This window comes from Helicoverpa zea, chromosome 2 (assembly GCF_022581195.2).
Source record: "Helicoverpa zea isolate HzStark_Cry1AcR chromosome 2, ilHelZeax1.1, whole genome shotgun sequence".
NCBI lineage: Eukaryota > Metazoa > Arthropoda > Insecta > Lepidoptera > Noctuidae > Helicoverpa > Helicoverpa zea.
The window spans coordinates 5,056,254-5,074,078 of NC_061453.1; the positions used below are offsets into that span (position 1 = coordinate 5,056,254).

The 17,825-nt window shown below is 35.3% G+C and overlaps 1 protein-coding gene across 1 annotated transcript in view; it reads left to right on the forward strand.

Moving 5' to 3' along the window:
• Positions 1-7,226: 7,226 nt before the first annotated feature.
• LOC124644071 (homeobox protein B-H2-like) overlaps positions 7,227-17,825 on the forward strand; it is a 30,707-nt gene continuing 20,108 nt past the window's right edge. The window contains exon 1 of the mRNA XM_047183278.1: positions 7,227-7,801. Within this exon, the coding sequence (XP_047039234.1) occupies positions 7,663-7,801 (139 nt within the window). The 5' untranslated portion in view covers positions 7,227-7,662. The remainder of the gene's footprint in view (positions 7,802-17,825) is intronic.

Below are 17,825 nucleotides of genomic sequence, written 5' to 3' on the forward strand. Positions count from 1 at the left end.
TGGAAATCGATAGCAAAAAAAACAACTGTAACGCGACTCGATACCGAGAACGGAAACGCTCGATAAACGCTCTAGTTTGCCGAGTGCGAGCGGCTAATAAATTTATTATCATTTAAAATTATCATATTTGTAATATAAATTGCGAGTAGGAGCCATAAAAGTGGTGTGATTAGAGTTTTTCAGGTGGTGGCTGGCGGCGGGAACCGTGAAATTACTTCTAACGCACACTCGCCTAGCAAGCGCTCACGGCTCGCACGGTGGACGAGGCTGACCGAAGCTATGCTGTGCTGAAGATATACCAATGCTATATGTTGTTAATGATTTATTTAATCGAAGACACAATAGAAAAGGTCGCCCTTAAATATTGCAGGTTTTCGAGTACCTAATCAGAATGAGGCCTATCGCGATAATCAACATTGTATTTTTCGTAATATCAAACGCAGGAATTATAAAAATATTAGCGAAGTTCAAAAGGTCGTGTCCTGTCTGACTTTCCAACCAAACTTGTATAGGACATTAGGTTTGACCATTCACCCCGTGTTGCCATAACCTTTAACTTGGTCAAACAACGCTCGTTTTCATCGCAAACATATCTTATGTACCACGTACCCAACTTATTCACGTAACAGTGGTGTATGTGTGAGTGTATGCACACACCCGCACTACTTTCAATAAACGCTTAGGAGCATTTGTACTATTAAATAGCCTTACATGCGATTAAAGGTTCACGCGAGCGTGAAATGAAAATTCTAAATGCTAGACTATACAGATGGAATTCGCTGGAAGTATTTTTTGCTCGATATAACTCATTTAATGGTTCTCTTGACCCAAGTATTGTGGATCGTAATGGGAGCGCCAAGTATGAGGCATATTATCGATTACTTCATTAACAGCTTGTCGTGAACACTGGCGTATAAATTTTCATAGACAAAGTGATAAAAACTGCGTGGATACCTTCCTCGCGGCGATGTCGATGATCTAGTGGCAATTATCGTAAAATATCTATCAAAATGTGTTGAACTGCACGTTTGTATGATAATGTTTCTTTTTTGTGCATCACTTAAGTAGCACACGGAAATTGTTGTCTTCGAATCGACTATTTATGTAGCTATATTTAAAATTATCAACTAATTAGTTCATGAGTTTATAAATATCAATACAAAATCCCACTCGTCCCAAGTATTTATTTCAAGCCACCTGTAATTTCTTTCCTTCTCCTCAGAATTATTTAAAGTATACTTCGAGAAAGCTTTTAAATAAAAATTTTTCTTTTATTAGTGATGGGAAGTTTTTTTACGCTCGACTGTGTCAGATTAATACTCGTTTGGAAGAACGCTTGCATCCTGCTAAATAATGCTGTGTACCTGCATAATTAATGCACAATCCTTCTCCGTGTTAGAGGAGGCCTGTGCCCTGCAGTGGGACGATAAAAAGGCTGTAACAGAACAGAACAGAACAGAACATGCAAAATATGACCTGTGCATATAATTAAGAGCGCGAGTGTTGGGTTTTTAATACCCAAGTACACAGCAAGGAGAAACTAGTAAAAACGAAAGATCATCAGAATAAGGGTCAGAATTATGTCAGCTGTATTTAATATTCTCAACAAGTCCTCATAACGCTTGAGTACCTACCTATTGAATTGTCATCATCGCCTTAATAAGGACTTTGGACATTATAACTATGACTGAAGCTAAACTATGTCTTATAAAATTGTATTTAGTCATACCTGTCAATATCCCATAATTTTTCCCCGAGCTTTATTTTAGAAAAATATTCAGAATAATTTTTCATTACCATCTTCTTACACGTAGGGTAAGTTACTCAATCCCCTGCAATCACAGAAGAAAAACGGAATATGTACCTTCATAGTAGAATAAAATAAAGCGTCACTATAATTAAATGTGTAAATAGTGTAAATGACACAACTAAGAGTTTCTAAAGATGTTGTATTAGTGTGAGTAGTTTTAATTGTGTAAATAATCGCTGCGCATGAGTCGGTCTACTGTGACCTAACAGTAATTGTAGCACTTTGCCGTTTTTTCCTTCGGCCATTAGTGGTCTTTACGAGTTGCATCGAGCATGCACGAATTGCACGATAGGAGCATTAAAATTTATATTAGCGTATTCGTTATTTCGTCTGTTAATGTGGAAATACCATTTAGTTTCCGTGTTGTTATCTAATAGTTCACTATTTGTTGAGTTTTTGTTGATATGGTTTTTTGTGGAAATATAAAATTATTTTCTGGCTTGGCTATGTAAAGATATTTTTACCTAAATTATAGAGAACGTGATTGCCTAGATTGGGGACTAGCGTCTCTATCGTCATTAATCTAAGAGCCCAGCCCTTGTCGGTGCAGCTCCTTCTATTTACACCTATCTAGCGCCAACTCCTGAACTACCTTATACGTCACAACCTTTACCTTTTCCTTAATTTGCTTATGTAGCTATATCTTGGACGACCCCATCCACTCAGCGTCTCTATACAGTTTTCGATATAAAGTCTAAAAAACTGTAACACCTAAAGAAAAATGTAACCCTTGGAGGAAAGGTTCAAAACTAATCTAGAACTAAGTAGGTGTTACCTATCACTTTCCATCAGAAGAGTCTCAGTAGGTAGGGACCATACATGTTTAACAATTTTCAATACCGAAATAACAGGCTTGTTACACTTACACATCGTGTATGTAGACATTCACCGTCTTACCACAAAAACTTTTTAACGTCAGTTTAAGACTTGTCTAAAAAAATGTCAAATTATGACGTTGACATAAGGTTCATTTTGGAGCCACATTTTTTTTAGACAAGTGTAAAACAGTTGTTAAAGTTTTTGTAGTAAAGCCAATAGTTTTCTAAATAAATGGAACTTAACTCTTCTCTTAACTCATATCAGCATTTATATCACATAATCTATAAGTACCTACTAAAATTTTAAAGAAGCTTTGTTTGAATATTTGTACTTTTACATCTCCTAAAGGACTGATCGGATTTGAATTCTCTCTTCTGTCACTTATGAAGCTACAAATGAGCATTTTCAGGTGGCATAGGCTATAGATATATTATCCAAGTCCGAGAAGAAATATCCATATGTAGGACGTAGGTGACACCGCAAAAACAGTAAGTTTAATATAAATAACATTATCAGCATTAATAACCAGCCCACGAGTGAGAGACTGCGTGGCGGAGCGACGTGACGCTTTCTTCAAGAATTAGGGCGACGCATGTTCGCTATCGCAAGGAGTAAAGGGCTCGCCCTTCGCCCTCAGATAAACAATATTAACTTTAAATACAACATTTATATTTGGTTTATTAATTTAAGAAATTCGATAACAGTGTATAAACTTTTGTTGATGCCGCTTTGAAATGGTGTTTAATTGAAGTCAACGTCAAATGTTTTTATTTTCAAATAGGCCTTTCCTGTGAAACGAAATTTAATTAATAAATAGAAGTGATTAGCCATTTGTTTTACTATTCTATTTAAATGATACAGTTGTTGTTAATACTTAGAAAGCTTAATGCATGATTTTTGAAAATCGTGCTAGAATTTTCTCAGCTGCTTATGGTGATTAATTACTTACTTTATATACCTTATATACTCATATACCTTATACTTATATACTTTATATACTATATTACGTAGATGTTGTTTGTAACTCAGTAATTTTGAAGGTATTGTTTATAAGAAAGTGATACTGTCAGTACCTGCTAGACAAATAGGTTTTATATTCAGAAAAAGCAAGAGGTGCAATCCTTTTTATTAAAATACACTTGTAATTTTCTGTTACATAAATAAATTCTTGATATAGGTAGGTAAGTCCTTGTGTCTATATCTTAGACACCAATGACTGTGTTTCGGATGATCCGTTAAACTGTAGGTCCCGGCTGTCATTGAACATCCTTGACAGTCGTTACGGGTAGTCAGAAGCCATCAAATCTGACACCAGTCTAACCAAGGGGTATTGGATTGCCCCGGTAACTGGTTTGAGGAGGCAGTCGCTCCTTGTAAAACACTGGTTATCAGCTGAATCCGGTTAGACTGGAAGCCGTCCCGATGAAGGATGGATATAAGTCCTTGTGTATAGGGAATTTGATGATATAAAAATATCTGAAATCAGCGAGTACAGAAAATCCAGTTCACTGGCGTACCATAGAGAGGCCTATCTTCAATAATGAATTGACTCCGAATACACGAAGCTCATGCATGAATATGAAAATTATGTGACAAGCAGTTCCCCGCGGATCCACTACGTCCTGAGAGCACTGTTTCTTGCGTATAAATAGAAATAGCCTATTAATATGCTTTTCTGATTTAAAAGCTACATAAGGTACTACAAAGACTCATCAGAATCCATTCAATCAACAATATAGGTGCCCATTTACGTCCGTAAACTTTCGCATTTTTAGTATTAGTGGATTTAATGAATCCTAATAAACACCTCTATATATTAGGTATATGTAGAACATCGCATCCTATCAAAGAACCGAAACAGCCCTTGGCTATAAGTAGTAGTTTAAAACGATATAAAAAGCCAATAAAGATAACATCAATATAGCCAATTATTATAACTGTTTTAATGCAATGGTTGATTGCAATACGTCAGTGTTGTTCTTCCATAACCCACGGCGACTTGTGAACTTTATATTATGGAAGTGAACCAGACCACTATATTTCATTGGATTTAATGAAAAAAGCTTTTTGAATTAAAAACAATGGGACCACAGTTTTTTTTAGGTATATTTATAGGCCTGCTTTTGCAAGATTCATACTTATTTATGCGCCTATTCATTATAACCCGAAGGCTTGCTAAATTGAATTTCCAGTAGCTACGCATCGGCCTCTTTTCAAGTTTTAGACACACCTCACTTACACATAATACTTACTTATATATATATGTACTTATATGAAAATTTGTAGGTTAATATTATCGTGTAATTTCTATCTAATATTCTGACATGAGGTCTGCGAAATAATTCGTATTTCTTCACACTTTGTATTGTTAATCTGTTACATGCATATACGCTTGCGGCTAATTGGATTCTGACATGCGAAAACTTCCAATAAGAATGGGGATTTCTTGAAAAACATAAAACCGATACACGCTATGAACAGAACGAGCTTGGGAAGTTAATTAAATGATGTTACACTTCTATTATAACATGTTTTCAAATGTTTAAAGACTATAACAAAAAGTTTGTTGAACATTTTATAAGGTTGAAGCATTGACAGTGGTGTACCAGAGTTAGATAGTAAAGAAAAAATAAGTAAATGTTCCCGGAAAGTAAGTCGGTCAGAATTTGTGTAGCAGGAAGAAAATACAAAGCCTAGGCTTAAAATGTTATGGTTGAACGCCACGGCGAATAAACTAGTAATTTTTTTTTTATAAAATTGAGGTTTGGTAGAAAAAAAAACAAAATAAGTAATACTAGTGTAAATGGAAGGAGCTGCACTGACAAGAGCTGGGCTCTTAAATTAATGATGATGATGAAGTAATACTGCTATTCATATCTCATGGAAAAAAACTTGCTATAAGAAGGTCGCATTTCGTTTTATTTTAATTTCAATTGACAAAGATTTTGAAGACTGTTCATTGCTTCAGTGTTATAAGCCTCGGCGGATCCCGTAAAGAGATTTCAGGAGCTTATATTTCACGTATTCAGACGACAGTGCATCAGACACACCTCACAAACTACGTAAAGCTCGTCCCTGCGCCTGATTTCTTCCGAAGGTGAGTATACATCGTATGATCTATGTAAGGGAATAAGAAAAGCAGCGTCGGTGTGGCCATCTACTGGCCCAGTGATACCTAAGCTGAAAAAAATATACCATGCTCCATGAAGATAGCTGATTTCATTTTATAGCAGCCTTGGAAGACGAAATAGGTTTTTTATACAAAATCGTCTGCCTTTTTGCACTAAATAAACGTTTCTGGCATTTATCTATAAAGGCGATGGAAAGCAAACACTGTCAGGATGGCCGATGATTATACCTAAATGTTATAAAACGCTAAAAGGTACCTCTACAATTCTAGGTTTTTTTCTTTCTAACTCGTTTAATAGGTGGAATGAATGCAACCCGCTAGAACCCTAAATAAGTACCTTCTTTCCTAATGATGTACCAAATTTTTCAATTTGTTTAAAAGGTTTTAAGTTTATAAAATAATACAATATATTTAACATAGGTAGGCACTAGTTTATCACCGTACATAAATAGGTAAAATAATAAAACTTATGATTAATTAAAAGTAACTACATTCCACAGGTGTGTACTTACAGGTAAAAATTAACCGCAATACGGAAAACTTGACGATGAGTATATACTTACTTATTACAATTTATATTAATTTCTGTATGGGTATTATTATTTATTGAAATAATTATAAGCTAATATTATGTGAATTTATTTTATTTTATGAGCAAATTGTTTTATAAGTATTAAACATTTATTGATTATTATATTATGATACTCTAGGTAATTTTAAATTTATTTTCCAGTCATCATTTAATAGTAGGTAAGTAATTACTCCAGGAAACTTAAATTCATTTTATAAAAGGATGCATTTGTCGGTTGGGATAACGTTTTTAAATGTTGTGTTGTAAAATTGTTTTTAAATTATAATAATGCCTACATTTTACACCACAAGTATCGATAGATTTAACTGTGCTGAAGACTCTAATAGGAATTGTTATTTTACAAAATAATTCTGCTGAATGCCTACCAAAAATATGTTAGAGGAATTTTTATGGGGTTATTTTTACATCTACCAAACATGCTCAATATGTAAAAATTATATAAATGATAAAATATTTTCTACTAGACTGTTATTAAAGTTGGAGTTAAAATACTCAACTAACTAGTATGTATCATAAATATAAGTTATTAAAGCTGAGGCACAAAGCTGCGGCGGCTGACACGCTAGCCTCGATTTGGCGGCGTGAACCAATTACTGGAGTATAGTGTCGCCAACTTTCAGTAAAACGCTGTCATAAAGTGCGATATCCCGCTGCGAGAACGCTTTATTTTCCTATAAAAGCGTTTTATCCACGTATAAAAGCTTAAATCCGCGCGGAGCTTTCTCCCGGCGGCGAGTTGGTAAAAAGAGCATTAAGTCGGTGCGGCAACATGGCCGGGGCACGCCCCGCGGAGCCGCGCGCGGGTTGGCTGGCGCGGCCCCGCCCCCGGCGCCGGCCCGCGCCCGCGCACACCGGCCGCGCCGCGCTCGCACACACTCGCCTCGGCGCCGCGCCCGGACGAGCCGCACTCAACTTTATTTCGTGACAACTACAACGTGTGTTAACTTTATTGCCCTGTGTTTTATAACAATTTTCCGGAGTTTCACTTTAAATTAATTTGAATAGACCTTGCAAATATTCGTACGGAAAGTGGAAAATAAACTTATTTTTTCGGATTTTTGGAATTAGCGGACTTTGAACGTGTGGGCTTAAAACTTGGTGGTTTGGCGATGCGAGTTCGGAAACATTCGAGATAGTAAAGTGTTGTCAAAGTTAGACAAGATTGTTTTGTTTTATTTTGGGATTGTGATGGTACGGTGAGCGGGCGCGCTGGGGGCGATCGAGCTGTGCGCGGGGCGGGGGTGGCGAGCGCTGGATGCGGTAGGGGCGGCGAGCGGCGGCGGCGCGGGCCCCGCCGGCGGCGCGCTGGCGATGACGGTGCAGCGCGAGGAGCGCGAGGCGCGCGCGCCGCGGACCCGCTTCATGATCACGGACATCCTGGACGCGCCGCCGCGCGACCTCAGCGCGCATCGCGACTCCGACTCCGACCGCTCTGCTACCGACTCACCAGGTAAACAACATCTATAGCTTATCTATCACAATCGGTCTATCATGTGAATACGTGCTACAGGTTCAGATCCAATCCAATTGGTTATCTATTGGTTTATTGTTTGTTTTTGTACGGGACGTCTGTGTGTACACTTATACCTCTTTCACGAATTGTAAGTTGCTTGTGTATAACAATTACAGTGTATTTTACAACAATTCGGATCAGGAACCTCAAAAAGTTTATCATGTCGATGAGTAGGTGTTTTCCTATGTTAAAACATAAAATTGGGATCAAATAAATAACCATTTTCATCGCACAGACGTATGGTATAAAAAGAGTTGAGCTCATGCACGTTTATCTTTTTGCATGCAAATTGTATCTTCAAAGTAAGAGAGACCTATCAAATTATACAGCAACATGCACAAGACATATATTCATTCGAGACTATTTCTAGAAAACAAAAAAAATCTTAAAAAGACTCCGACAAGAAAACTACTACGAAAAAAAGTTGATATCAATTTCGCCTACAGGAGCTACGTCGTAGCATTTAAGAAAAGACATCAACGACAATGCGATGATTAGGCTATCGTTCACGGAGACGATTGTAAATGCTTTCCTCGGGGCTTGGAATACTGGGGCGCGATTCTGCTAACTTTACTTAAGCGACATACGATCCACATCCAACTGAGATCCAATTGCGACTCAATTACGATTGAAGCGTATGTGGAATTCCGGTATTTCTTCTTTTATTAAATAAACGTTTTTTATCCTTTTCTGTGATTCAATTATTAATCATATTGTCTGCAAAAGATTTACAATTGCAATATGATTGTAAAGCAAACTACCGTATAGACCAAATGTCAGACCAATCCAATGAAATGTCATTGGAATACTATTGGTGTTTTTACTACTATTAGCAGCAGAATGCCTGTTAAGGTTAAAACTGCTATTGCAATTAAATTTTGACTTTAAAAACTTAGCAGAATCGGGCTTCTGCTCATTATGAAACTTGCTTGGTATTATAATTTGATCTAGTTCGATTGCTGGGAACTGCGATAAAGTGGCGCGGAGTCACGCGACGAGCGAGGGTGTCTATTAAGAGAGTTTACTTCGAAACGATTCTGATGAACATGTTACCTTGCGTAATGTGCTTACGTGGTAAATGTACTGACGGATAGGCGTACAAGACTTGTTAGTTTTTATATATTGAAAAGTTACAGTCAATATTATTATTATTTTATAAATATCTGTTGACAATTTGAACCTAATCTAATTAGAAGATTTAAACTCCAAAACAAATTAACGAGAGACTAATGTTACGTATTTACTATTTGTTTTTCCTTACATGAGAAGATCTACTATGTAGGTAATTTATAGGTAACATGACAAATAAACGTTATATTAGGTTTATTTATATTAATGAATAAACTATAAATGACAATAAATTCTTGTATAAATAAATGTAGGTATAATATTCATTCATGATTTGCTCATAGTTGTAAAATAAACTGTACCTAGTGTTATTAAATTAATCTTTCCTAATATATACTTTACCAATATATATAGGTATATAAACCTAATAAAAAGGAAACATGTTATTGTTTGTTTGTACCAGAAAGGCTCCGAAACTAATGAATCGATTTTGAAAAATTCTGTTGGTGATGGGAAGCTACATAGGTACATTACTCACGTGATACGATTAAAACCGCGGGAAAACAGCTAGTTCTTTAAACTATTCGTTCAGATATTTTACCTTTGAGCTACTAATAAATGCAAAAAACTAATGTAGGAAAACCAACACCGTAACGATTAAAAATAAGTTAAAGTAAGAAAAAATATCTAATTATAGCAGCATCACGTTTATTTAAACTGTTTAAGTTTATTTTCGGCGGTTATTATAACCGTAATGCATAAGTTAGTTCTATTTTTAGCAGTGAAAGGTCTATAATGCATAATTAAACTATTTATAATGAAAAGCTTTGACTTTATCACGTGAATGTTAAGTATGTGGTACTTATGTTGCATATTTATTACGTTAACCATCTCATAAAATGCAATAACAGTAACTTTAAATGGTTCAAGATTATTTTTAAAAGAATGAAGACAGTCCGATTATGAATTTGTGGGTTTGTCTAGTCTTCCCCTACTTTTGATTACTCTTCAAAACAATGTTCAGATTGGCTATTTTCAAAGCTGGGATGCGATTAGTTAAGTATCCTCCTTTATTATCAATAATAGTAAAGATCAGATTGTTTTATTTGATTTTGCTGTCAGAGTTCAATGAAGTACGCTTTAAGTAGATACCTAGAAATTATTTTTGGACATAAGTACATTTGAGAAATATTACACTTTTGTAAATAAGTTTGTAACACACAGCAGCTGAAGATAGTGCCAATTGTTATGATTTTCCTAGTTTTCTCTAAAGTTAAAGCATATTTAATATTTATATAGTAATGGGATATAGATACTAAATACAATTAGGATCAACAGTCAATAATTTCCAATTCAAACAAGCTATTACGCAGAACTCAAAATTCTCTCCATAAACTGCTAATAGTAACATAATACTCTTAATTCGAAGTAGGTTAACACTTTGCATCCCACCCACGTAGCTATAAAATCTCTTCTAGGATAAACGGAACAACCTTACATTTACATAGACATCTTAATTTGCAACTATGTTTGGTGGGAACCATTATAGACCAAGAGCCAGCACACTACAGGCTAAACTGTCGGACGATAGTTTGATCGGGCTTAAAAAACTATAGAATAGAATAGAATTTTTATTTTGCAAAAATATCTATTTTGTATCTGTGATTGAATTTTCATGGATTGGATTCACGATTGCTTCAAAATAAGTATATTTTGTCAATCAAGTCTAAACGGGTAGAAGATGATCTTTAACATATTTTCGGCATCCAAAGATTAAATGGTCTGTCAGCTCGCAGGTTTGTAGTGAATGTACCCAAGGCATATAAACTATATTGTCACAGGCGTTAGGCTTGTTTGCTAGTAAGGTATGGTTTGAGCGTAGCCCTTTTGGCAAAATACTTTTTTTTACTGAGCAAAAACGGCAGTTTGTGCTAGCAGAATTTTTTGTTAAGATCACATTACATTTTTCAAATTACTCTGATTAGGCCACCAATACATTCTGTCTAAAAAACGCGCAATATAAAACATTATCTAAACTTCTTAACTAAACATCGATTTCACAAATCGTTATTTTATTAAAGACAAACGTAATCCGATCGGAATAATGTCCTCTCGATGTTATTTTCGTCCTTGTTGGGTCAAACGTCTAATGCAGGTGCATATGACAGGGGGGCGAGGTGGAGTGAGGGGGGAGATGCAACACGATCACGGAGTAAAGAAAGATGAGCGGAGATGCCATAATGAAGGGAGGTCAGGCGCCTTCTTGTACGTCAAATTCGTAGTGGGCATGACCAAAACGATTAGTTACGAGTAAACTGACGTGGCGTTCAAGTTCTTTGAGACATCTGGCCAAAATTTTTGTTATTACAAAAAATGGTCGGGTTCAAGGAACACGTATAAGAGCGAAAACAGTAACGTTCCTCGTCCCCCGCTCACTCGCATTATGGCGCGGTACTTTCTTAGGCGATTTTCCGTAATGGCACCTCCGCTAGTCATTTTGTTCTCCATGATCCAGAGGCTTTTGTCAAAACCGACCTCTTCCGATGCCACCCGACCGGCAGAGCGGCACAAATGTACTGTGACTGCAGTTTTTTATTGTTTTGATTGAACTTTGATTATCAATGATCTTGATACAACGAAGATATTAATATCTTTTTTGTTTATAATTATAGTTTTAAGTCATGTGGTGAGTTTTGATAATCTTGCAAGAAAATTATAGCCAGTTATAAATACTGAAAATATAAAAGCAAAACCATAAATTCTTAAGAATAAATATGATTTAATGAAGATAATATTTTGTTATGAAAAATAATTCTCTTTTGTGAAAAAATCTTAAATTATACTGTTATGTATATATAATGTTATAGGCTTTTATAGCAATTAAAAGATGAAAAGGAAACATTAAATAAATTAAAAAGATACACGGCTCGCTTCAAAAAGATCTATTCACACACTTCAGCTCAAAATCACATTTTAAAAAATTGAAAAAAAAACGACGTTTATTATTATTTGAAAATTAATAACAATGGCAAGACTAGGAGTCCGATTTAGAAAATAAGAATATAAACCACGAGAAGTTTATTATTTACTTATGCATGAGAACTTAACTATTTAAAGTTTTTACGACTAAACGAATGCTTATTAGCAAACATTATTAATTAAATGTTCATAAGTGTTATTACCGTATAATTAATTCTATGTAATTCGAATAATGACATGCGAAATAATTGCGATGTGTAACGCGGAACCAAACCTGCGCCTATTTATAACTCGTACCAAGATTATTATCTGCGGGGTCTAAAGTAAGCATTTCATTGCTATAATATATTAGTTAATTAGAAAACATGTGTGTGCTGTTTATCCGAGGCAAAAACAAGACCCTACACGGATTATTTTGAACCGTTAAAGAAAGTTTTTAGTACCTACACAATTAAACCTTTAAATATGATAAAACTTAGTTCAAGGACCCAACTAGGCTGGAATTAGAATCAATAATGGAAAATAGTCGGGCTAAAACGTGTCAAAGTTGATAAAAATAACAAATTAAAAGTGGTATGTTATTTGTATTGTTATTTCACATTTACATACAAAAAGAGGCCGTAACAAATATTATAACGGCATAAGTTTATTACTTAATAGTCGGATCACAAAACTGTTATAACATTGGAAAGTTACATTCAGTAAAGTAGTGGCCACTTAAGTCGCCGTATTAAGGGCACTGCATATGATTATTATAATTTATTAATTTAAAGCTCCAACCGTGTAATCCCAGCTTCATTATAATTCCTCATTAATGTTTAATACGAGTTGGCTTCAAACTAATTAATGTACACTAAGACAAATGCTCGTTATCAAGATCTCATATTAACAACACACCGCATTTGCATAAAATCTTTTAAATTGTAATAAATTTAAATTAATGCGATCGCGTTTTAAAAACAACTAATAAAATAAAGTAGTCATTATTGCTTTTATCGTGGGCTATATTGTCGTTAGATAGCACTAACATCCCAATCTTCTTAACATTTTTAATAACAAACAAGCTGTTAGAAAGTTCAATTTAAATAAACTAACAAAACAACACATTTAAGGCAAAGTAATGTTTGAGTTTAGATCGCATTATCCCATCGACGATTTAATAGTCAAGCGGCTAAACTCGAAGCGTTAAATAAATTAAATAATAAAATGTATAATGGGTTGCGATAAATACAACCCGTTCCTAACACTCGGCTTCGAGATAAGTAAGCCCTTATAAAACGGACCAAATTAATCCTGGCTCAAAGGACTCTCGGTGTCACACGGGGGAAAAAGAAAAAAACTGACGTCATAATCAGCTTTTGTCAAATGTCAAGCTAAGTTCGCTTTTTAAATTTTTAAATAGCTCACCGAAATCCAACAGATCGGGAACTGTATGAGCTCGGTACAGTCGTCAACGACTATACTCCATGAACTTTACTGTCGTGGGTTCAACAAATAATTTTTGTTCGTAGGCCACGTAAGGACACCCCATGCTTATTATATTTCTTAACGTATACGTTATCTTACGAATTTACCTCCCAATTACTGTATTTAACATCCGTTGAAGGCAATTAAACGTTTCATGCAACTGTAAATACAAAACCTCTGGCATCGTAATTTGAAAAACCCACTTACTGAGAATGTGAAAAAAATACAACGTTTATAGCAATTAGTGACCATACAAGCTAAGAGGATTTAACTAAGTAATTAATCTATGAGTAATGACAGGGTACCTACTCAGTCGCACGATCAAATTGAATGTCCATTTTCTACGAATTGAGAAAAAAAACAACAAGAAATAACATATTTAAGATGCGTTTTTGAATTTAGCTGCACAAATATCATGTTTTCCTTGACATTAGTAAATGAGTGTCTTATCTGAACTGAGCGGGCAACGTGATTAGTTTCATTGCAACATTTATTTATTATCACTGATCACGTAAACTGAACACTGCAAAATATGTATGAACAAGGGTTTACTTTGTGCCTTGAGATTGTGAAATATAATTTCGCGCTTATCTGGTAGGAAGGTGTTTTATGATTAACAGGTGTTTATTTCTCACCTAGTTTCGTTAGTCACGATCCCAGAATACAACTAAATTAATTGTTAAAGTAATTTGTCGGTGGCTGTACTTGTAGTGCACAACTAATGCCACTGGATCGACTCGTCACTCATTCGAAACGTCAAGCGCGCCTCACCTCGAGTCCGCACCATCGCATCACTAAGCTGCTTAGCATACCTTCCATAAAATTATCATCACGGGAATACAAATCTTATGCACTAAACAATAAGGCCTGAATTAACATCCGAGGTGGTGTCTAACGTGACTTTTGGCATCGCGATAAGGACGAGAAGAAGGTGACGATTCTTTCATCACCGTGAGTTGATAACATCAAAAGTTTTTATTGTGACAATAAATAGATTATCATTGATATAAATAGGGTCAGTTTTGAGTTCTCTCATAATACGGCTGCGATTGGCTTTGTGTCACATTTGACAGGCGATGCGAGCTGTGAAATTGGGTTCGATTTAAAATATAAAGGTTCGTCTCAAGACTTTGTGATTAGCTTTTTTTCCAGAGGGGATTATTTAAAGTTTGTTTAGTTGTAGTAATGTTGCAACTGTCAACCGTGGCCTTTGATATGTTTTAATGAGAAATTGTTTGTTATACGAGAGTGTTTATTTTGATTTGTTACTTTTATTATTGGCTGCATAAAAAGTAAAATATTCGTCCAGCAAAATTGTAGCTCAGTATGTCTGCTTAGAATCACAAATGGATTCAGCAGTTTAACAAACCCACCGAAGTGTTAACTAGTTGAAATTATACCGAGATAATCTTGAACAGACACTGACTAATATTTATTTTTTCTAGATCTCCAGATACCGCTATAATTTACAACAGTAGGTATCTATCTACTCAGATTTTATATGAGAATTATGAAATTATTCAGACTGCTATTATAACTAGGAAAATATTTTATTTTTATTTCCAGAAACGAAGTTACTTAATATGCAGTCATTAGTCCAAGAGTTATTTTTAACCCTAACATTCTTATGGATATAATTATACTTTCAAACGTTACTATGATATTTCTGACAACCTTACTTCTTAGTTCAGGCCTTTATTATAACACCTTTTTTAACAATAAGTATGCACATTTTCGATACATTTAGATTGATGTAAAGGTAACTCTTACTAACAAACAATCTTCCTAAGAATCAAAGAATATAAAAGATTAAGACCAACTAAAAGTAACCTTATTAGCAAGACTACGTCCACTTATCGATCCCTATCTCGTCGGTTATTACGTAAATATCGTGTTATACACACACGTAACTTGTGTGAACACTCCGTGTAATAGCCACTCAGCGTCCACTTGAACGGTAAGTATAAAACCTATCGGAAAATGCATAATTTTTCATCCGATTTCACATCGACAGGCCCAAATATGTCGCGAAACGATGCCGCTTTGATATGTCGTTATTTGGTATTCGATACATTTGATATCGATATGTTTTATGATGAAGTACGTCCCTATTGAGGGATTTAGTTTTATGTTTGAACGACCTACGATGTACTTAGTAAGGCGCAAATATATGTTAAACCGATTGTCATTTATTAATGATAGCTATTACAAAGTATTTCAGTGAATTAATGTCGCTATTAAAAATATTTTTTAAAGTTCTTGTGGTTTACATAAATTACAGCGTCCAAACTTGTCACGTCACCCAATTTTAGTTTGACGACGACGTTTCCTAACCGAATTAGAGCTGTTATTCTTAAAACATTTCTTCAACAGGGAAAATATATTAAAATGCATGTTGTAAGCGAACAATTACATTAATCACAATTGCACGTAATTAGTGCTAGCGCAAAATCACCACATTGTTAACCAGTATGTATTGACTTACGTGAACGATCAAATTAACGTACCTTGTAGTTTACTGTTCAGTTTGTTCATTAGAATTATTCTATTTTGAGAATAAATATTCATTGCATCCTCTTTGTTAAAGTTTCTTAGAGCCCTTCCATTTAATCAGTTTTGTTTGAATCTTATCTTGCAGTTTGCATCTATGATTAATGTAGAAATTGTCTTGTAACTTAATGAACAATTATATTTACATCTTTATCTATAATAAAAGTATGCCAATAGAAAATATACTTGCAAAAAAGTAATAAATCTGCTGTAAAATTTACCTGTATAGTACAATGTTGAAAAGCCTATTAAAGAATTAAACACAAATCCTGCTTTTGGCAACTAACTTCATACATGTTCACGTCACTATTACTTGTAGCACAAATTGATTTCCTTTCTACTAACTTTTACATACAGAAACAGTTCTCAAAATGTATTAAATAATGTTACTTACTTAGAAGTAAATTTATTTTAATTTAATCTTTTACCAGTGGAGACCACGCCTCGGCAAACGTAGTGTAGGACGTCCTCAAGCACGGTGGAGTGATGACTTGCGCAAGACGGCTGGCAGGAGCTGTATGCGAGAAGCCGAAAATCGATCTCAGTGGCGTGCACTTGGAGAGGCCTATGTCCAGCAGTGGACTGCGATAGGCTGATGATGATGATGATGATGATGATGATGATGATGATGATGATGATGATGATGAATCTTAAACATTCAGGCAACAATGATCCATAGAGCTGTACCATAAAAACTAACATAGGTATATACTCTATGCAAACTTATTAGTATATAAAACCTAGATCTATGTTAGTACCATGATCATTCAATCTGCTTCTAAATGACAACGGGACACTAGCATATGTCTGGCGCCAGACCGGCACTCAAGCGTAACCTCAGTGGCTGTCTTAATTGCTGCGGAACGTTCAGTACCTGTCATCGATAGCTTGTTTATTAGTCAAACCTCGTAAAAATACTCCATTTACAATAGATTTACAATGATCCGTCCAACCATTTTCCTTGTGATCGGAAAGACATCTTTCATAAGTATATTTTGACACGCAACTATAGTTTTGCCGTGTTGGAGATAAAAAATCTTGTTCGAACAGAAAATCGATTTTTGGACATCACCTCCCTTCATGAGAAAAACTCATGACATGAATATGTTGAATTCGGCTTCTAGTCTGGACTCTTGTAGATTCAGACCGCCTCAACACAAGTTACCCGTGCAACCCAATACTCCTTGGTAAGACTGGTTGTCAGACTTTCTAGCTTCGATTTTTAAACATGGCAACGCAAGACTAATTTATTTAAAAACCGAACTTAAAAGAGGTAAAGATTTGACACCCTACCCTCCTTGGTAAGACTAGTTGTCAGACTTTCTAGCTTCGATTTTTAAACATGGTAACGCAAGACTTTTAAAAACCGAACTTTACTTAAAGGAGGTAAAAATAAGACACCCGATCCTCCAGACTTCTCCTTACCAAGACTAATTTAAAAACTGAACTTTAGTTAAAAGAGGTAAAGATAAGACACCGACCCTCCTTGTTAAGACTAGTTGTCAGGCTCTCCGGCTTCGATTTTTGAACATGGTAACGCAAGACTAATTTAAAAACCGAACTTTACTGAAAAGAGGTAAAGATAAGAGAAAAAAAACACAACAGAACATGGTTGTGCTATGATTGTGCACGTTATGCCACAGTCGTGACATAACGCGGTGCATTGTGCTGCGTCTGCGCCGCTCACACGCCGAGCTGCATGCCCGTGCTGCCATTGTGCATCAATTCATTATAGTTCGGCCATTCAGAGAATGCGTTCCTGACACGTCGCGATTGAACTGACGACGTAACTTTGCAATGGCGTTGCAGTTACGATAAAAATATTTTTGCTGGTTGTTTACCGTTTTAACAATTGAGGAGCATTAAAACAACATTATTATATCAATAATCAATGAAT